Consider the following 20,148-nt stretch of genomic DNA (forward strand, 5'->3'; position numbering starts at 1 on the left):
GCGGCGGGGCGGGGCGGGCGGCCGAGGAGGCGGGGCGGCGGGCCGGGGCGGGCCCGGGCGGGCGGAAGGAGCACCAGGCCGGAAGGAGGCCGCGGGAGGGCGGGAGCCAGGACAGGGCCCGGAGGTGCTGGGCCAGAGCGGCGGCGCCGCCATGTCCGACAGCGAGAAGCTCAACCTGGACTCTATAATCGGACGCCTGCTGGAAGGTTGGCCGGGGCGGCGAGGGAGGTGGGCGCCCGCCGCGCCCTGGTCCCCTGCACGGCCCGGAAGTGGCGCGCGGGTGGACCTGCCCCTCCCAGGGCCGGCTTCGACTGGGCGGGGACGGGCCGCGAGGTCCCGTGGCCACATCGTCCCCCAACCCCACCCCACCCCACCCCACCCCAATCGTGGCGCGCTGGGAGGTCTGGGGTTGTTCCCCTTGCCAGAGCAGGACCGGAGCGGGGCGGCGCGCAAGGATTGGCCTGGGCTCTTGGCTGAGGGAGAAACCCGAGAAGCCTACTCCCCCAGGAAGGGGTCCTGTGCTATGAGGTTTTGGATGGCCTCTGCACACAGCAGTCCCCTCGCGAGCGCCTTGAGGGCAGTTGGGGGTCCCAGGAGGCTCAGCAGCAACAGCTGCCCCTGGACAAGGCGGGGCCGGGAGGCCCAGGAGCCCCCACCCAGAAGTGCCTGTGGGGTCACCGATGACATTCACCCTGTTCTCGCCTGAGGAACCAGGGTCCTGACGCCTCTTTCCGCCCCCAGTGCAGGGCTCCAGGCCTGGAAAGAATGTACAGCTGACGGAGAACGAGATCCGTGGTCTGTGCCTCAAATCCCGGGAGATTTTCCTGAGCCAGCCCATTCTTCTGGAGCTGGAGGCACCCCTCAAGATCTGCGGTGAGCCCCCAGCCCAGGTCCCCGTGGCCTCCTGAAAGCAGCCTTGCCCCCCACTCCTCCCAAGTTCCTCCTTGGGAGGAGGTTCACGTTTAGGCTGGCCCTAGTGCTGACTTGGTTCCCTGGGTCACAGGTGACATTCACGGCCAGTACTATGATCTTCTGCGGCTGTTCGAGTACGGTGGCTTCCCTCCAGAGAGTAACTACTTGTTCCTGGGGGACTACGTGGACAGGGGCAAGCAGTCTTTGGAGACCATCTGCCTGCTGCTGGCCTATAAGATCAAGTACCCAGAGAACTTCTTCCTGCTCCGTGGGAACCACGAGTGTGCCAGCATCAACCGCATCTACGGCTTCTATGATGAGTGTGAGTGGGCAGAGCATCTGGGGCTGCCCTGGTCCTGAAGGGCTCTCCTTGCCATTCAGTGCAACCCTCGTGTCGACCTGGTGGCTGGGGTGTCAGCGTCTGACAAACACCTGCTAAGCTGAGCGCCGTGAAGGTAGCACCAGCCCATGCCACCCTCCCCTGCCCTCCTAGAGCAGATCCTGGCACTCAGGGACCTGGCCAGTGGCTGCTGACTGAAGGGCTGCCAGGATTCTAAGGCAGGGCCTCACCTGCCGACACTCCCCTCCAGCGCATCCGGAACTTAAGCACTTGGGATGCCTGTTGGGACTGGACTCTGTTAGACAGAAGCCGAGATGAACCAGACCCTGTCTCGACCTGGCCCTGCTCTTGTGCTGGGGGTGGGTACCAACCTTGAGGTCATGCCAGAAGTGGAACTCTGGGGTTCCTGTGGACTCGGCTGCTTTAGAATTCTGTCTGGGAGGCAATGGGGTAGTAGGGGTAGGTGGCGGGGGTTTGGTTTTCTTTTTTGCCTTCCATTCTCTCCTCCTAGCTGTGTCTGAACAACACACAATGTGTCCTGGAAGGCCTGGAGACCCAGGCTGAGGGTGGAGCAGAGAGGCCCTCTGGTGAGCTGTCTCTTTCCCCCTGGACAGGCAAGAGACGCTACAACATCAAACTGTGGAAGACCTTCACTGATTGCTTCAACTGCCTGCCCATCGCTGCCATCGTGGACGAGAAGATCTTCTGTTGCCATGGAGGTGAGCACGGCTCTGGGCGTGTGAATGCTTGGGAAGGATGAGCCTCCCAGGGTGAGCACCCCTGGGACCTTGGGACAGAAGCGTCAGCTGGAAGATGTGCTCCCAGTCAGCAGGAACAGCTCTTCCTGGAATCCTGGTATGGGCAGTACTTCTCCCACGAAGTCCCCCCGTGCCGCAGCATCGGGCTGCACCCGCTGTTGTGTCGTGGCCTCGCCTTCCTGCATGGAGTTTGCTTGTCCCCTTTCTCCAGGGCTTCCCTGGTGGCTCAGGTGGTAAAGAATCTGCCTGCAATGCGGGAGACCCAGGTTTGATTCCTGGGTTGGGACGATCCCCTGAAGAAAGGAATGGCTACCCGCTCCAGCTTTCTTGCCTGGACAGTCCATGGGGTTTCAAAGAGTTGGACACAACTGAGCGACTAACACTTTCTCCAGGGAGCTCTGTGCTCCTTGAAGGGACAGGGACTTGGAAGAGGCAGAAGGTGATGAGTTCTGCCTGTGTAGGCTCCCAGGAATCCTGGAGAGGGTGGAGAGGTGGGGGGCGGAGGCTGATTGGCAAAGGCTGCCTGGAGGAGGAGGTGACCTGCCCCCTGTGCTCTCCAGGGCTGTCCCCAGACCTACAGTCCATGGAGCAGATCCGGCGTATCATGCGGCCCACAGATGTGCCTGACCAGGGCCTGCTCTGTGACCTGCTGTGGTCTGACCCTGACAAGGACGTGCAGGGCTGGGGCGAGAATGACCGCGGCGTCTCCTTTACATTTGGAGCTGAGGTGGTGGCCAAGTTCCTGCACAAGCATGACCTGGACCTCATCTGCCGGGCACACCAGGTGGGCTGGCAGCCCCCATCCGGGTGAGAGCAGGGCTGGCAGCCAGCTCCTGCTGAACTAACCGCCTCCACCCTCGTCCAGGTAGTAGAAGACGGCTATGAGTTCTTTGCCAAGCGGCAGCTGGTGACACTCTTTTCAGCCCCCAACTACTGCGGCGAGTTTGACAATGCAGGTGCCATGATGAGTGTGGACGAGACGCTCATGTGCTCCTTCCAGGTGGGGGTCGGGCTGGGGGCGGACAGGCCGAGGGGCCTATGGCACGGCCCCCTGAGCCTGACCAGTTTTTCTCTTCTAGATCCTCAAGCCCGCTGACAAGAACAAGGGGAAATACGGGCAGTTCAGTGGCCTGAACCCTGGAGGCCGGCCCATCACCCCACCCCGCAACTCCGCCAAAGCCAAGAAATAGCCTCCATGTGCCCGCCCTCTGGCCCAGATGGTGGATTGTACAGAAATCACAGTGGCTACAGGGGGCTCATGCTGGCCCCCAGGCCCACCCATCACGGGGAACACGGAGGCTTGGTGTATTTTTCTCTTTTTTTTTATGAACCAATAGCAGCATCCAGTCTCCCAGGGCTCTTCCCGCTTGTACCTACAGCGGCTGCAGGCAGGATCCTGGGGCTAAGGCTGCAGCTCAGGGCAAAGCAGGGCCAGATTGGGGATCTCCAGCCTTGCTTGGCCTCAGGGCTGGCAGCCGGATCCTGGGGCAACCCATCTGGTCTCTTGAATAAAGGTCAAAGCTGGATTCTTGCCATAGCCTCTGTCTCCCTTGTCCCAAACACTGGGCCTGGCAACCCTTCCGCCCAGAGCCACTTGGGAGGCTTGCTGAGCTTGGGGCCCCAGCCAGGAAAACCCCAGCCACATGCCCAGGTCCACAGGAGCCCTTGGAATTTCCAAGCCAGAGCCAGAGAGTTTGGGGAAAGCAAGCAAAACAGTGTGTGCCAGTCACAGGGGATCCCAGTGGTGCGCTCAGGATTTGAGGGAGGGACAGGTCATGATTGGCAGAAGGTGGACCAGCAGGGGCAGAAGCCCCACAATGATTTCTTTCTTTCTTAGGGTGGTGGGCTTAGAGAAGGCAGTCCTCTAGTTCTGCCCACAGAATTGGATTAAGAGATGAGGAAACTCCCTGCAGAGGGCAGCTCAGCACGGAGACTGGGAACAGACATGATAGATTGAGGGTTGAATAAATGATTGGGGGTTGAAGGGAAACAACAAGACCCAGGCCAGGCAAGGCCCTGGGGGAGGTGGCAGGACCAGTCAGCTCGGCTCCAGCAGGGCGCACCTCTACCACCCACCAAGGAGGAGAGCAGACCTGCCCTGGCTGGCTTTGGGAGAGGGGTGGGGCGGGGCTTCATCGGGCCCAGTCTCGGCTCAGCCTTCGCCCTCACTGTCTTCAGCCAGCACAGGGCTGGGGCCCTGGGGAGAGTGTGCAGGGGCCAGGATGGAGCCAAAGAACAGCGAGCGGAACTGGCGAGAGAACAGAGGAAGCCGGGTGAGCTCGGAGGCTGCTCCCTCCCTCTGCCTCCCACCCCAGCCTCTGCCTCCATGCTTGGTGGTATCTGACTTTGCAACCCCATGGACTAGCCCACCAGGCTTCTCTTTGTCCATGGGGATTCTCCAGGCCAGAATCCTGAAGTGGGTTGCCATGCCCTCCTCCAGGGAATCTTCCCCACCCAGGGACTGAACCCAGGTCTCCTGCATGGCTGGCGGATTCTTTCCATTGGAGCCACCAGTGAAGCCCCTCTGTCTCTCACCCCTACCTTCTTAGGTGGGGGAGTCCCAGGCACTGTGCTGGGCTCCATGTCATCATCTTCCTCCTCTGAGTGGGGGCTGGAGCTACAGGGGCGCTGGAGGCCAGGTGAAAGGGAGATGGAGGGCAGTGCCCGGGAGCCCTCACTGCCCGTGGTGGTTTCCATGGCAATCATGTAAGAGTCCATGTCGTCGACAGCAAAGTCATCCAGGTCTAGGTGGGGCGTGCTACAGGCAGAGACGGTATCAGTGGGGAAGGGGGCGGGGGACAGAGTTAGGGCCCCGCCTGGAGGGCTCAGCCAGTGCCTGCAGGAGCCTAGTAACCATTGGTGACCTCTTGGTTTTATTATTTCCTGATTTGGTGGGAGGGGAAAGGATGGGGGCGGTGTTTTAAGTGGCCGCTTCCGGAAGGGGGTCAACCGTAGAATCCTTTCATCAGAGTTCAGGTAGAGGCCTGAGGGAGGCATCCTGGGGGCCCACTTCAGCTCACTGCGGGAGGGGAGCGGCAAGTCCAGTGAGCTGGGCCACCTGGGGCCCAAGCCCCCACCTTCCCAGGGGACAGGAACTGGAGAGCACTGGGGCCCAGGGACATACTGGGCAGAGGGCCAGGCCAACTTCCTCCACTTAAACTACGCTGGGCCCATCCTCCCCAACCCACCTGCCCTTGCAGCCACCTGCTTCCCCCATCCCAGGCAGCCCCCTGCCTCCCGGCAGCCCTTTTCCCTCCTTGGCTTGGGAGGACGCCTCAGCCAGAGAAGGAAGCCAGCCCGACCTTGGGGACACTTCCCTGGGTCGGGGGATCTCTGAGTACAGCTGACTGGTGAGGCTGAGCCTGCAGGGCTGGAAGCAGTGAGGACTGTAGGGGCTGGGACTCGACAGGAAGTGGGGATGGGAGGCGCACAGGGTGGGGGCTGCAGACTCTGGAAGCGGCAGGCTGCAGCCTGGGTACACAGAGTGAGAAGGGGGGTGGGCGGGCGCAGCTCTCACCTGTGAGCCTGAGGCCCAGGCTCTGGCCGCTGGAGCTCCTCTTGGGCATGCAGGGTCTGGGGGTGCGAGTCCGACTCTGAGAGTGTGGCTAGGACAAAGTGGCCGTCCAGCAGAGAGTCCTCGATGGCAAAGATGGCTGGCCTGGGCAGGTGACAGATCCAGACGCAGTCAAGGCCCTTTGGCTTCCGGCACCCCAGAGCCTTCCCCTCCCTATCCCAAGGCTGGCCTTACCTGCCCGGGGCATCGAAGTGAATGCTGAGGGACAAGTTGGCTGACTCTGCGAAGCTCAGGAGCCCCTGGCAAGGGAGAAGCAGAGCATGGAGGCTGGGCAGGGAGGAGAGGTGGACGGGGCAGTGAGTGCACGGCAGGAACCTCACCCGGAATTCCTTGAGGCAGAAAGTGATGGCCACCCCTTCCTGGGCCTGCAACTGCTGGAAATCCTCCTCTCCGATGCTCATCTCCGTCACCATGGCTTTGATGGCGCTGTCTGGGGGGGACAGCAACAGGAGGAAGCCGGGCTCTGCCCCCACCAGCCCGTCTCTGCTCTCTGCACCCCCCTAGCCCGTCTCTGCTCTCTGCCCCAGGCCCCATTGGTCCCCTCACCTGCCTCCTCCTCTTGGTAGCTACGCAGGATGACCCTGCGGCCACGGCCAATGCCCAGAGTCACTTCAGCCAGCGCCGGGGGGAAAGGCAGAACAGCCTCCACCAGGACCCTGTGAGGAGGGCACAGCATCACACCCGAGGCTCGATCCCGCCCAGTGGCTTTGCTCTCAGAGGACCGGAGGCGGGACAGCGAGGCACCCCAGCATCCAAAGAGAACCAGGCCAGGCCTCGCATGGCCCCAGGGTGGAGCACGGGGGCAGCAGGACACGGTTGCTGCCTCATCCAAGGTTCCCAGGATGTTGTGGGAGAGTAGTCCTCTTGCACGAGATGGAGGCAGACAAGAACAGGCTCACAGAACGCAGCAGGGAGTTCAGGCGGTTTGTGCTGAACTGAACCAGGCAGGTGGCTCCTGCCCATCCAGGGTTGGGAGACCAGACCCACGCTGTCCACATAAACACCGCCTTACAAAGAGTCCTCAGGTCCCTGTCTAGTAGAGACAGGCTAGTGAATAGTTTCAGGTGAAATAACATCTGGAATTTGCCTCAAAACAACTAGGACAGAAGCTGGTTATCTGCTTTTATATGAATTTGAAATTGTCCATAAGACAAACAGAAACAATCACTCATTTTAAAAGAAAGAAAAATTCTCAAAACCCAGACCACGAATTGATGCTCTTTCTCTACCCAAAGGGATCCTGAGCAGTGCTATTTCAACAGAACTCAGAAAAACAAAGTCAGGGCTCAAAGGGACCTTCAAGTTACCAGGTCCTGCGGCTACCAAAAGCAAAGAAACGTGAGACCTTGGGTTACTCGAGTGCAAGGCACACCCTGCACGTGGGCAGGTGGGAGGGGACCCACTCCTCTCTGGTCTTCTCCAGGGACCTTGGCGTCTGCTAGGCTCCCCATCTCCCAGGCCCCGCACGGCCCCTGTGACTACCCAGAACGGCTCCTCTCCTATAGCTGATTATTCAGGCAGCCCTCCAGGACCATGACCTCCCTGTCCAGCCGTGGCCTGAGGACCCCTCAGGGCTAGAACCCAGCCGGGTAGGAAGAGAGGCTGCCCTTGAACGGAACTTATCCCAGAAGGATGACCAGATCAGAGAAAGGTTACAAGTCCCGGAGCCACAAAAATTAACGGAACTTCAAAGGCCAGAGGAGACGTGAGGGCAAGCCGGAGACCTGTTCTTTGAAAGAGGAGTCAGAGTGGGGCTGAGTGGTCAGAAAGCCAAGTCAGACTTTGAGGTGGAGAATACAGACTCGGGAGACAGAGAGGAACATGGGACAAGGGAACATCTGGCCCCTCCTCACTCCAGCCTCTGCCCTTAAGCAAACCGGGTTGGATGAACGCTTTGAGGTTCACAGATACCCTGCAGGAAAAACGGAGGAGGTGCCTCCTTAAACTGACTCCTGAGGCCGAAAGAAGGAAGAGAAAAACCTAGGGCTCAGCGTGCAACCAGGGGCTGCTCACCTGGCTGGGGCACGGAGCACATGGGGACACAAGGCTGGGTCGAAGACGGCCTGCAGGGACTCGCAGTCCTGGAAGGACAGGTTGTGAGTCTTCCTCACCCCTGGATGGGCAGACACGGTCTCAGTGGGCTCGCCAACCTCTAATCCCACACCGCAAGGACCCCTGGGTCAGCCAGCTGCTCACTCACCATATTTGCAGTGCAGCTGAACTACCAGGCGGCTGCTCCTGTCATTCAGGGAAATGCAGCACTTCTCCACAGTCTTCTCCAGCATTGCCAGCGAGCGGAAGACAGACAGGAAGGACTAGGCGAGGGAAACACATCCCTCAGCACTGCGCCTCTGCCAACCGGCTCTCACGTCCAGTCCCCTTGGGCTCTGGCCCATCATGGGCTCAGCACTGTCACACCAGGAAAGGACCCCTCACACATGCAGATATCTGCACGCTTCCAGGCCTTCATTCGTGCCCTTACCCTGGTCTGGAATGCCTTCAAAAGACCTGCTTATCTTTCAGGGACCAACCTGAGAGTCATTTACTCCCTGCAGGTCCCTGGCAGATTCAGCTACCCTCTCCATATAACCCGTTACCCCCATGGATGTCTCTACTCGGCCAGGCTCTGCGTTCTGCACCGGATTGCTCCAGTATACATCTCTCCTCCTACAGGCACCTGCTGTGTGCCCCAGAGCAAACTGCACTGCCAGGAGGGTTTCCTGGGGGGAGTGCCCTGCCACTGCTGAGGGACCCACCTCACCTTCATCAGGATCTTACAGCGCAGCTGGTCCTGCCCAGGGGTGGCCGCCTGGTACTGCTGGAAGAAGAGGGGGGCAAAGAGGAAGCAGGCGTAGGCCGAGCGGGAGGAGTTCACGGTCCGGAGGGAGAGCTGGGGCCAGGAAAAGTGGGGAGAAAGATGTGGTCACCAGCAGTGCTGGGCCCAGCCCTCAAGCCAGCTTTTACCCAGGCACTTGCCCCAATGGCTTCTGTTCTACCATCACCTGCAGAAGCCCACCCTTTCCTTTCAGTCATCAAGGATGTCCTCCATGAAGCCTTCCACGAGTCCCCAGTGGACCTCAACGCCGCCGTTTCCACAGCAAGAGCGCGACCCAGCCTTCAGCACCCACGCCTTTTACCTAATCACCCCCATCCACCACCGGGCACTTTAGGGAGGGCAAGGGCTCTCGACTCAGACACTGGCCTGGGAAGATGACAGGGCCCAAAGGGACACCCTAGCAACAGGGGAGGCCCCTGTTAAACTCAGCAAACGTGCCTACCGGGCACCCTGCCTGATGGGGGAGAGACTCGAGCCCCGATCAGGGCTCCCTGTTGGGACTTTCATGCCACTCCCCCATACCCGGTCTCCTCACCCCGTCTTCCAGGGGCTCCAGGTAGAGTTCGTCCCCGATGCGGGACAGGGAGTGGACGGCCTTGCCGAGCACTGCGGGGAGGAGGAGAGAGACAGCGGTTTGCGGGCGCCTCGGGCCATCCCACGTGGTTCCAGCCCCCGGCCGACCCCGACTCACCCTTCACGTTGCTGCCCGTGACAAGACACTTCATGCTGCCCCCAGTGACCGGGATGGGGCGGGCGGCGGGTCACGGGCCGGACCCCAGCTCAACAATGCCCTCCGGATCTCTCCCGCGGCTCCCGGAGGTTGGGGTTCCCTTCCCGCGCACCGCCCCCGGCAGCCCCGCCCCCGCCTCCTGATTGGGCCACAGGCCGGCAGCTCCGTCTCTGGAAAAAGACGCTAGCCGGCTGCGCCGTCACGTGACAGAGGCTGCGCCCGGGGCGGGCCCTGTCACGTGACCCGGGAGCGCCGGGTTTCTCCGTACGGTCCAGGCCCACCCTCGGCCCTCGAGCGCCCCCGGGAAGCCCGGCTGGCAGCCGGCCCCATCGCGGCCGCGCGCCCGAACGCGAGGCGCCCAGAGGGTGTCGAGGAGCCAACAGTGGGCTCGGAATCCGGAGATGTGCGGGCGGGCCTGGCCCAGGTCACTCATTTAGTACGGATTTCCTGGACGTCTGTCGGGCGCCGGGGGGTGCGTACGGGGTCGATGCAAGACCGTCTCACTCCGTCCGGGCGGGCCGGGGACGCGGATAGAAGCAGCAACTGCCAGCTCTGAAAAGATAGTAACGCACCTTGCTACAGGATCCCGGGGTGGGAAGTGACTGCTTGCCGTAGCTTCGACGATCCTTCTTTGATCCCAAAGAACAGAAGCTTCTCCGGACGAAAAGGGGTAGAAGGATTTGGCCGACAGGAGAAGGCGAGAGTCAAGACTCAGCAGCGCGTGGGGCTTTTCCCTCCGTTGGGAGGGAAGTGGGTTTGTGAGAGGAGGGATGGGGGCTGCTGAATGATGAGGGTCACTGATGGAAAGCACTGGAAACATTTTATGAGGATAGACTCCTGCGTCTCTGGCCGTTTGAAAAAGAACAAGGGAGGGTGCCAAAAGAGGGGCTTAGTCAATCCCTAGGTCGGGAAGATCCCCTGGAAGAGGAAATGGCAACCCACTGCAGTGTTCTTGCCCAGAAAATCCCATGGACTGAGGAGTCTGGCGGGCTACCGTCCATGGGGTTGCAAAGGGTGGACACAGCAGTCAGCCGGGCAGGTCTTCCCCTCGTCCTCAGCCTTGGTCCTCAGGTGTGTGAAGAGGAAGGCAAGTCATGGAGGGGCTCCTGGCCTCTGGTTTCCTGCAGCACCCGGTGTGCTTTGAGGGACCCTTGGGCACCCCTGCGTTCCTTTAGGGCCTTGCTCCTCTGGCACTGTTGCCAGTGAGGAAGCCACGTTTGTGGGACCCTTGCCTTCCTGCTCCTGGCCTGCAATTCTGGACCCTACTTCCTTTCTTTTTTTTTTTTTTTTATTTTATTTTATTTTTTTTCCCCCCACTTCCTTTCCTTACCCTCAGTTTTCCTCCCTTATCAGGTTTCCCTGGATTACTGGGGTATTCTTGCCTTTTAAGGGGTTCAGTGTAAATGGTACTACTTCTACCCAGGCATTTAGGTCAGTAAACTGGGACTCATCCTTGACTCCATCCTGACCCACCTCTTACATACTACAATCCTTCAGCAAGTCCTGAGCGCTCTGCCTCCCAAACAGATGGCAACTTGGTCCTCCTCTCCTATGCCCACAGCCATCATTCTGGCTCAGGCCACCATCATCTCTCACTTGAATGATGATGGGAGCACTCTGAGTGGTTCCCTGCCCCTCCACTCCACTCTCCATACAGCACCTAAGTGAGCTTCCTAAGATGTCAATCATGTCACGCCTTTCCCAGGTTTAGATCCTGCAGTGGTTTCCAACTACTGCGCTTGCCATCAAATCTAAACCCCTTGGGAATTCCCTTAGGCTCCACTGGTAAGGACTCCGCTTTCACTGCCAAGGGTGCAAGTTCAACCCCTGGTTATGGAATGAACCATGGCCAAAATAAATAAGCCACCAAAAACTAAACCCTTTACCCCAAACCTGCAGGAAGGAGCTGGCTCTGCCCATCTCTTCACCTGTCTCTGGCCTCCCTCTGCAGCTGCGCTGGCCCCATCCACTTCCTGAAGCAACCACATCCTTCTCCACCTTGGGCTCTCCACATAAGTTATTCCCACCACTTGGAATGAGGATGAGATAGCTGGTCTTCCCCCCTTCTCACATGCAGGTACCTTCTTTTCCTAGGGCTCAGCTTCAGGTGCCCATCCTCAAATAGGCCTTCTCTGCCTCCCCACTCCAGGCCCCCTCCCCCAAGCTAATCCCTTGCTCCAAGTCATCTACAGCACTTAGCACAACTCAACGTCATTTCACACGTGTCTACTTCTGTACTGCCTCTAGTATGTCAACCCTGTGAGGCCAGGACTGAGTTTGTTGTGTTTGTTACTGCGTCACCATACCTCCCACAGGGCCCGGCCCTCAGCAGGTGATCAGTAAGTCCTTCAGTGAATAGGTGTGTGATCCAAGTGAAACTGAATTGACTCTGGTTGCCTCTTAGCACAGTGCTGTGATTAAAGAAAATTTCCAAGCCTTGCCCACAGTCCTACCCTTCCGTGGATGATAGCTGTCACCCACATTCTGTCCAGTCCACACCCTGCCCACAAAGAACCTAGCATTCGTTATTCTCCTCCTTACTTTGCTCCTCCTCCCTGGATCTCACCCTGTCTCTTATTATTCCAGTGAGAATCAGCCGAGCCTTCATGGCTTCTCCACTGCTCCCCCAGCCATTGCCTGAGCAACCCAGTTGGAACAGGAGATAGATCCAACACTCCCTGGAAGGCAGGGAGGAGAGCTGTGACTCATCGAAAAGCCGGGTCTCTGCTCCTGCCTCTTACGGGGCTATAGGGTCCTGTAGCCTCCAGGCTTTGGAGCAAGGCTCTGGGGGGAGGAAGTTGTCTAGTTGCTCATTTGGACTGCAGCACGCCAGTCTTCCCTGTCCTTCACCATCTCCTGGAGTTTGCTCAAACTCATGTACATTGAGTCAGTGATGCCATCCAGCTATCTCATCCTCTGTTACCCCTTTCTCCTTTTGCCTTCAATCTTTCCCAGCATCAGGATCTTTTCAAATGAGTTGACTTCACATCAGGTGGCCAAAGTTTTGGAGCTTCAGCTTTAGCATCAGTCCTTCTGATGAATATTCAGGGTTGATTTCCTTTAGGATTAACTGGTTGGATCTCTTTGCTGTCCAATGGACTCTCAAGAGTCTTCTCCACCTCCACAGTTCGAAAGCATCAGTTCTTCAGTTCTCAGTCTTCCTTATGGTCCAACTCTCACATCCATACATGACTAATGGAAAAACCATAGCTTTGACTGTTCGGAGGGAGGAGACAGAAATGCTTTTGGACTTCTGATGAGTCTTTCCTAAGCTGTGTGTGTGTGTGCGTGCAGGCACACACCCCTGCCAAAGCCAGGAAGGTCTTGGCCCTTCTGAAGGGCTCAGACACCAGAAAGGAGCTCAGAGCTGGGAATTGGGAGTCCTGGGTCTCTGGTCTGTCCTCAGCACTGACTCCACTGTGACTTCGGGTGAGTCCCTCCCGTGTCTGCGACTGTACAATGTGGTTGGTGGCATGAGATGCCTCTTCCCAACTTGATGTGCTGAGATCACAGAGGGCCCTCTGACTGCCCAGAGCCCCTGTTCTAGCCACCCCCGATCTGGGGAAGAGCTGGAACTGGCCGGCCTGCTCCCCCAGGCTGTGGGGCTGGAAGGGAGCTCTCCCATCGGAGGTCAGGCAGCCTCTCCAGGATGGCAGTTGGTGTAGCCAAGAAGGCCTTCCAGGTCCAAAAGGGAGGAGGCACAGGGGACTCCAGCCCTGCTCACAGATGGCCTCAGGCAAGTCAAGGCCCTTCTCTGGGTCTGTTTCCTCCTTGACAAAGTGAGTGGGTTGAATGAAATGCTGTCTCAAGAGCTTTTAAAATCCTACATTCTTACAGTCTTAACCATACCCCACATTAGAGATGGCCTCCTGCAAGTACACAGTATGTGATTATGTGGGAGTTTGTGTGGTTGTGTGTGTGTGTGACTGTCTCAGGCAGATATGAAATGGAGGAAGGTGGTTACCATTTCAAACTTTTAAAATAATAATCTGTCTGGAAATTTCAACTGCCACTTCTCACCCAACGTGTTAGGTTTGAAATCACAGACTCCTCAGAGCTCAGTAATTCATTCATCTAACACACGTTAGGACTTCCCATGGTGGTATGGTGGATGAGAATCCGCCTGCTGATGCAAGGGACATGGGTTCGATCCCTGGTCTAGGAAGATCCCACATTGTCGAGGGGCAGCTAAACCCTTGCCTCACAACTCCTGGAGCCTGCTGGCCCTGGAGCCCACGCTCCACAAGGGAAGCCACCAGAATGAGAAGCCCGAACACAACCAAGAGTAGCTGCCACACATCGAAACTAGAGAAAGCCCTGGAACAGCAAGGAAGACCCAGTGCAGCCGTCAATAAATAATTTTTAAAACGGACATTTCTAAGAGGGTCAATCTGAATACACACTAAAAAACAAACAAACAAACAAACATGTTAGACACACTTTTCTAGCTGTGGGAAAGACAGCCCCGGACAAAAATCCCTTCCAGAGGGCCTGACGTTGCTGAGACTGGGCTGTGCACACACAGGAAATGGGGTGTGCACACACGGGGAATGGGCTGTGCGTGGTGACGCTGGGGTTTCCCAGTGTGTGAGGGAGTTCTGAGCTGAGCTGGTGGGGCTCTACTTGGCCACATGCGATGGGTTTGTGGCACACTGGGTGCCTCCAGCCCTTGGAGGCAAGCCCAGCCTGGGCCTTTTTTGTTCCCTGGCATTTCTCCCAGCAACCAGAACAAGCTTGGCACATAGCAGTGGTTTAATAAACGTGGGTCGGATGACCGAAGAGTGTCGGATTCTGAAAGTTCACAAGACTTGAAGCCACGTTGTCTGTTGAGGTGGACCATGGGGTTCTAGGCCCTTGTGTGCCTGAGTCTGAATCCTGGCCTCATCACTTTCAGGTTCTGTGCAAATGAACGCTTTGCTTTTATATTCTCTGAACCTCAGTTTTCTCATCTGTAAATTGGGGAGGAACAGCTAACAGTCCCTATCTTAGAGGGCTGCGAAGATTAACCTTCTCAATGTCCATAAAGCCCTTCATTCGCGCGGTCAGTGCTGCTGTTACTCTGGTTACTGTGTCCTGGCTTCTCTGCCTTTGGAGTGGCCCCTCACGGTGTTCTGGGGTCGGGACCAGGGACAGAATAAATCATCAACACAGATGGGGCCAGGGTGAATCCACACTAGGAACGGGGAGGGACCGCTCCCCACAGTAACTTTACAGAGGAAAAGTCTGGAGGCCAGGAACTGGAGAAGGCTCAGAGGAAGAGCTCGGGTAGGGGCAGGAGTCAGCCAGCCCCGGGAAAAGGCACAGGGTGGTGGCTGTGTGCCCGCTCGATCCTGGGCCCTCAGAGCGCCCTCTGCCCCACTGTGGGAAGAAGATGACCCCTCGCCATCTTGGCCAGCTGCTGGGGGCTGGCACTGCCAGGCTCCGAGCACAGCTGACACACCAGGTCCCTTCTGTCTGCAGGGCTGGAGGTGAATGGGAGATGAGATGGAATTTTTTAAGGCCGCAGATGGGAAGGGGAAAGCTCAGGCTTGTTCAGCAGAACCTGGCATGCTGGAGTTACAGGGCCCCCTCGGAGCGCAAGTGAGGTAAGTTCAGGACAAATCAAAGGCAGCGTGTTTCCCCCAGCAGGGGAGGACTCGATGGAACTCATTACCCCAAGATGTGCTCTCGGCTGGAAATAGAAATAGCTTCACAAAAGGTTTAGATAAATCTGTGGATGACAGCTCCATTCATGGGTTAGAAGGGAAGGAAGCTGTTTGGGGCCTGCTGGCCCGTGGAGAAGACATCAGGGAGACGACCTGGCCTCCCTAAGACCACCCCAGGGCCCTTGTAGGAGGCAGGCTTCAGGCCACAGGGACCCGGGAGGCAGCGTCCATATTCCTACAGCCTGGAGCCCAGTCTGACTCCCAGGCCCTTGCCTCAGTGTCCCCAATGCTTGCCGTCGGCTGTCTGGGGAGCCGTGGGCACTGCCAACTCTGGGAAAGTGGCCCGGCCCGGCTGTGCCCTCAGGGACCAGCAGAGGGAGACAGACACCGTGTCCAGTTCCTGCTTCCAGCTTAGAGACCAGGCTGCCCTGGGGAGGGCAAGTGGGCACCCAAGGGTCCCAGGTCGGTGTCCAACACTGCGCTAAGCACCCAAGGGAGAGGGCTCCAAGAGCCATCTTCCCTGGCCGAGGTGGGCTTACTACAGAGCAGGGGAGAGGAGAGACTTCAGAGAGCTTAGGGCAGGGCAGGGAGGAGACCACTCATTAAGAGCAGGGTGGCTCTGCAGCCATCATCCCTCTGTCCCCGCAGACCCCAGCCCCTGGCAGGCAGGGTGCAGGTCTCCATAGGACCACGCTGTCCTGCAGGCACATATAGGAGGTGCTTCAGACAGCTTTGGGGGTGACTGGGCCCCAAAGACCCGAGCGCAAGCTCCTCCTGGCCCGGGAGCCCCTTCCAGGCCAAGTGCGGTTCCCCAACTACTTGGCTTTCCCCAGCCACCCTCACAGTTTCCCTTGACATCTTCCTGACCTCTGCCCCCTGCCTTCTGGGCACCACAGCCCTTCTCGCACCTGTCCGAGCTCTTGAGCCCCGGTTTCACTGAACAAGTTTTGCAGTGGTCAGCAGCTGAAGCGGACGTGTTCGGGGGCTCTGACGGGGACCATGAGGTGGGCCCCGGAAAGGTGTCTGTTGGGGCCAGGGAACGGGGAGCCCCTCACAGACAGAAGGGGGCTTGCACCCAGGATGGTTGGGGGAGGGGCGGGTGGCTCCCCTCCTCACCTCCGAGCTCACTGTGCCTGTGTCCATCTTCCAACACGCTGACTGCCTACGAGGAGGCCATGTGGGAGGCCGAGGCTGATGCTCAGGACCTGCTGGAGGAAAGTTGAGCAGCAGCCCAGCTCTATAACTTTCCAGGGTTCCGTGTCTGTGCCTGGTGTGGGGTGTCAGAGCAGGGGTGCTGGGGACAGGGCTCAGGAAGAAGGCCAAAGGGAAAGAACAGAAGGTGCAGGCAGATTAACATGGGGCTTGCAGGGGTCAGGGGTCAGTGGTCAGGGCAGTGCCATGACCAGAGACGGGAGGACAGAGCAAGAAAATAATAATATGTAACATTGTCGCACGTTAAGTGCCAGAGGTTTGACTTGTATTAAGTACTGCATGGGTGCTAAGTTGCTTCTGATGTGCGACCCCATGGACTGTAGCCTGCCAGGTTCCATGGGATTCTCCAGGAAAGAATACTGGAGTGGGTTGCCGTGCCCAGTCAATTATCCCTTATTCTGAGGAGGATACCATTACCATCACCCTGTTTTATGCAAGAGAAGACAGAGTGTGGAGGGGTCGAGTGACTCGCCCAAGGTCATGCAGCTGGTGAAGGCAGCTCCCAGCAGTGCTGGGATGGCCCCAAGGAGGTAGCAGCTGCCGGCTGTCCTCTGACCCCTCCAGGGGCCCCTGTGCAACCCAGACAGTCTGGAAAAAGACTGAAGGAAGAAGGCAGGTGGGAGGGAGGGGACCGGCAGTGACTCAGCAGGGCAGGATAAGGATCTTCCAGCCCAGCGAGAGGTAACCCCACTCCTCTGCCAGGGGAGACAGAGTCACAGAGCCCGCGGCATGGGCTGGCCAGGGCAGCGGAACATCCGGGAGAATGGCAGGGAAAGCTCCTGGCAGACGGACGGAGGGGAGCAGCTGGGGGTGTCCCTTCTGCCCTGCCCTCCTCACACATCCATCACCCTGACATCCTTGCAGATGGGGTGGGGGCGGGGAGCGAGCTCCACTCCCCCCACCCCCCCACCCCCCCTGCCCTATAGGGCAGGGCAGAGGCAGGAAGCAGCAGGGTTCCTCTCTGCTGGTAGGAGGCAGGGGGCTGGGAGCAAAGCTGGTCCAGGCACGGGTGGGGGATACGGGGCAGGGCAGGGCCATTCCTAAGCTAGGAGCAGGCTTTTGGTCCTGGGGTTTCTGCTGGCATCACAGCCAGCTTAGGCCGTCTGGGCTCCTGCCCTTGGAGGAAAAGGGGAAGTACACGCTGCCTTTCCTCCCCCTCCTGCCCTCTATGGCCCCTGCGCCCTGAGGGGGCGCCCCTCCTTGGATGTTACAGACCACAGAGTCAGGCCCTCAGGAGGCACAGGGAAGCCCTTGTCCTGGTTCTGTGGGCAGACCATTATCTGACTCCCAGCTCAGTGCTCATTCCGTGGTTCTAACTCCATGCTCTGCTCATGGAATCTACTGAAGGGACGCAAGTGCTCCCGGCTGGCGCCTCTCACCGACCCAGGAGGCCCACATGGGGTGCCTGGCCCATCAGTCGTGGGTGGGGGCTGTGGGCAGAAGAGCCCAGGCCTCCTGCTCCAGGCACATGGGGACTCTCTGTCCCAGAGGGTGTGCTAGTGTCCTGAAGAGACCAGGGCGCCCCAGGTTGGATGCCTCCGAGCCACTGACTCGACGGACATGAGTTTGCACAAGCTCCAGAAGTTGATGATGGACAGGGAGGCCTGGCGTGCTGCAGTCCATGGGGTCACAAAGAGTTGGACACGACGGAGCGACTGGACTGAACTGAACTGACTGAGCCAGGCGGTGCTCAGCACATGCTGTTGTCTCTGCATCCAACCTCTTCTCTTCTCAAGGGTCCCTGCATAGTGGGTATGGTGAAGAGGGAGCCGTGCTCAAGGCCAGTGGCCCTCAGATCCAGCCCTGGTTCTACCTCCTGGCATGACCTCAGCCAAGTGACTTCATCTTACCAAGCCTCAGTCCCCTCGTGTATCACATGGGGAAACACCAGTTCTTATTATCTAGGGTTATTGTAAGAATGGAGTGAAATCATTCACGTAAGCCTTAGCACAGGACCTGACTCGTGGCGAGAGCTCAGTGTGTCTTAACACTTGTCATGAGTTAAGCCCAAGAGATGCAAAAGAGTAGCACGTCACTGAGAAACACCAGGCATGGCAGCAGGCTGGCAGTCTCTGGGGCAGGGCCTCCACCCCCTGACCCCAGGGCCTCTTAGGGTTCCTGTCCTCTTCGGGCTCTGTGTCCCTGGCGCCTGGCATGGAGCAGGAACTCATGAAGGTTTGGTGAACAAATAGATGAATGAATGGATGGATGGATGTCCTCACTCACTTCCATGGCTTCTCCAGTATTGCACCCCTGTTCAGCCACCAAGAGGGCACTGACCAGAGCCTTCCCCGGACACCCTGGCGGCCACGGGGCCTTCAGTGTCAACTCTGCAGCTGTGTGGGACACGGTGTCTTTCGGGCATATAGACAGCCTTCCCTGGGGGTGCCAGTTATGGGGGGAGGTGGGGAGGCAGGAGGGAGGGGAGGAACCCTAGCCCATCCCTGAGTCAAGACTGACTCACCCCCACCCCCTTGGAGGGCAGCTCAGTCATCTCTGGGTGCCAGCCCTGCCCCCTACCCAGACACACCCTTTGAGGACTGACTGGCTAACCCCTGCGGATGGTAAGGAGTGAAGTCTGGAAGAAGGCCAGACAGGGTATCAGAACAACATCCTCCTCATCAGCTCACGGATACTCCCACCATGCCCTGGGGAGGTGGTCATATCCCATTCCACGGAGAGATGACGGGCTTGTCCCAAGGCCACGCCAGCCAGCTGGAAGCCCAGCATCCTGACTCCCCGTCCTGCCCTCCACCCGCTCCACCCGCTCGCGCTGCGTCAGGCGGCCCATGGGACCTCAGGGCTTCAGCCAGTGGTTGTAGCCACCCCTGCTGCCATCCAGCCACACATCCACCCAAAAGCTCCGCCTCCTCCCAGAGGGGCCTTCTCTCAGATCTCAGTTTAATGAGTGTCCTTTGTCACCAGACTCTGAAATTCTTGAAGGCAGAGGTGGGTTTTCCTGTCCTTTACAAGACCTGGCACCCCGCTGGGGCTCAGGAAATGCCTGTAGGAGCCCTTGTGGGACAGATGGATCTGCCCCCACCCTCTGCATCCCATCTCACCTCTGCCCTGCCCCCACCAGGAATCTCAGACAGTGAGAGCTGGAAGGGCCCCTGGCAAACCTCCCTGTCTGAGAGCCACGGGGGAGCAGGAACTTCCCCCAAGGTCTCCACCTGGAAATCAGAGGGCAGCCACCTGTGCCTAGGCCACCCCACAGAAACCCTGCAGGGGCTCTCCATTCTCCACCCCTCCCTTCTTCCTTCCCCACCCCCACCCCCACCAGCCCACCCCCTTGGGGATTTGGCAGAATAAAGCCACTGTCTTTATTCCAGCCCCCACCCCGGCCCAACTGGCAGCTCGTCGCCGGCATGCTGCCTTTGCCCAGACATGGCAGAGGGGCACTGGCAGCTTGGAGATGGAGATGATTTTCCCTTGGGCAGTGGGGAAGATGGGGAGGGGAGCGGCTTGCCCCCCCACCCCCGCCCCCCAGGTGAGGGGAGAGGGCACGGCTGCAAGTCCAGACAAGAGGCAGAGGGAAAACAGGGCTTCCCCAGCTCATGGGGTCGGGGTGTCCAGCTCCGGGCGGGGGGTTGGGGGGGCTATGTGGAAAGCCACTTGTCCCTGCACCAGCTGGCCTGGGTCCCCATTCCAGAATTGCAACCCTCAGTTCCTGCAAACCAATGATTTCTAGACTCCCAAGGTGAACATTTGCCGGGGTGGGGGTGGGGGGCATGGACGCGTCCCTCCCCTTCCACTAAACCGGGTTCCTCTTCCTCCTTCAGTCGGCCTCCCCCTCCTTCCTGCTCCCACCTACCGATTTGTCTCTTTGTGTCTCCTCTTTCCTGCCCTGTCCCTTCTCTCTTCTCCCTCCTCTTCCCTCAGCGCCCCCCTCCTTAGCTCCCCTCTCCCTCCTTCCCCTTTCTCTCCTGGCCCCCTCCTTCTCTCCCGTGTTGGGGCTGCTTTCTCCCTGACTCAGCAAGGTGCTTTATAAGGTGCTGAGGGGCTCAGCCAAATCCAAACCACATTGTCTGTGCACACACTTTCTGCAAGGAGCAGGCTGCAAACCCCGGGAGAAGGGCTTGAGCGGCTCCCCTCTCCCCCTCCCCTGTCCCCTCCCTCCAAAAGAGTAGCTGCTAGGAGA

General features: G+C 58.8%; 2 protein-coding genes across 4 annotated transcripts; one reads left to right on the top strand and one right to left on the bottom strand.

The window, feature by feature from the left end:
• Positions 1-50: 50 nt before the first annotated feature.
• On the top strand, positions 51-3,543 carry PPP1CA (protein phosphatase 1 catalytic subunit alpha). The gene is made up of 7 exons (XM_027532684.1): positions 51-206; positions 742-873; positions 1,004-1,234; positions 1,867-1,971; positions 2,571-2,794; positions 2,876-3,010; positions 3,090-3,543. The coding sequence occupies exons 1-7, from the start codon at positions 152-154 to the stop codon at positions 3,198-3,200; spliced, it is 993 nt and encodes a 330-aa protein (XP_027388485.1). The 5' UTR covers positions 51-151; the 3' UTR covers positions 3,201-3,543.
• Positions 3,328-9,323, bottom strand: RAD9A (RAD9 checkpoint clamp component A). Of its 3 annotated transcripts, XM_027532682.1 has the most exons (11): positions 9,112-9,289; positions 8,956-9,026; positions 8,346-8,474; positions 7,785-7,899; positions 7,598-7,697; positions 6,131-6,240; positions 5,905-6,014; positions 5,759-5,823; positions 5,528-5,668; positions 4,552-4,768; positions 3,537-4,258 (listed from the first exon to the last, which is right to left on the bottom strand). In XM_027532682.1, the coding sequence occupies exons 1-11, from the start codon at positions 9,143-9,145 to the stop codon at positions 4,163-4,165; spliced, it is 1,188 nt and encodes a 395-aa protein (XP_027388483.1). In that variant the 5' UTR covers positions 9,146-9,289; the 3' UTR covers positions 3,537-4,162. The 3 variants fall into 3 exon arrangements, with proteins under 3 accessions (XP_027388482.1, XP_027388483.1, XP_027388484.1); XM_027532681.1 differs by having other exon boundaries at positions 3,328-4,258; positions 5,759-6,014; positions 9,112-9,323; XM_027532683.1 differs by lacking the exon at positions 9,112-9,289 and having other exon boundaries at positions 3,737-4,258; positions 8,943-9,027.
• Between the last annotated feature and the right edge of the window lie 10,825 nt (positions 9,324-20,148).

This window comes from Bos indicus x Bos taurus, chromosome 29 (genome assembly GCF_003369695.1).
Source record: "Bos indicus x Bos taurus breed Angus x Brahman F1 hybrid chromosome 29, Bos_hybrid_MaternalHap_v2.0, whole genome shotgun sequence".
Classification (NCBI taxonomy): domain Eukaryota; kingdom Metazoa; phylum Chordata; class Mammalia; order Artiodactyla; family Bovidae; genus Bos; species Bos indicus x Bos taurus.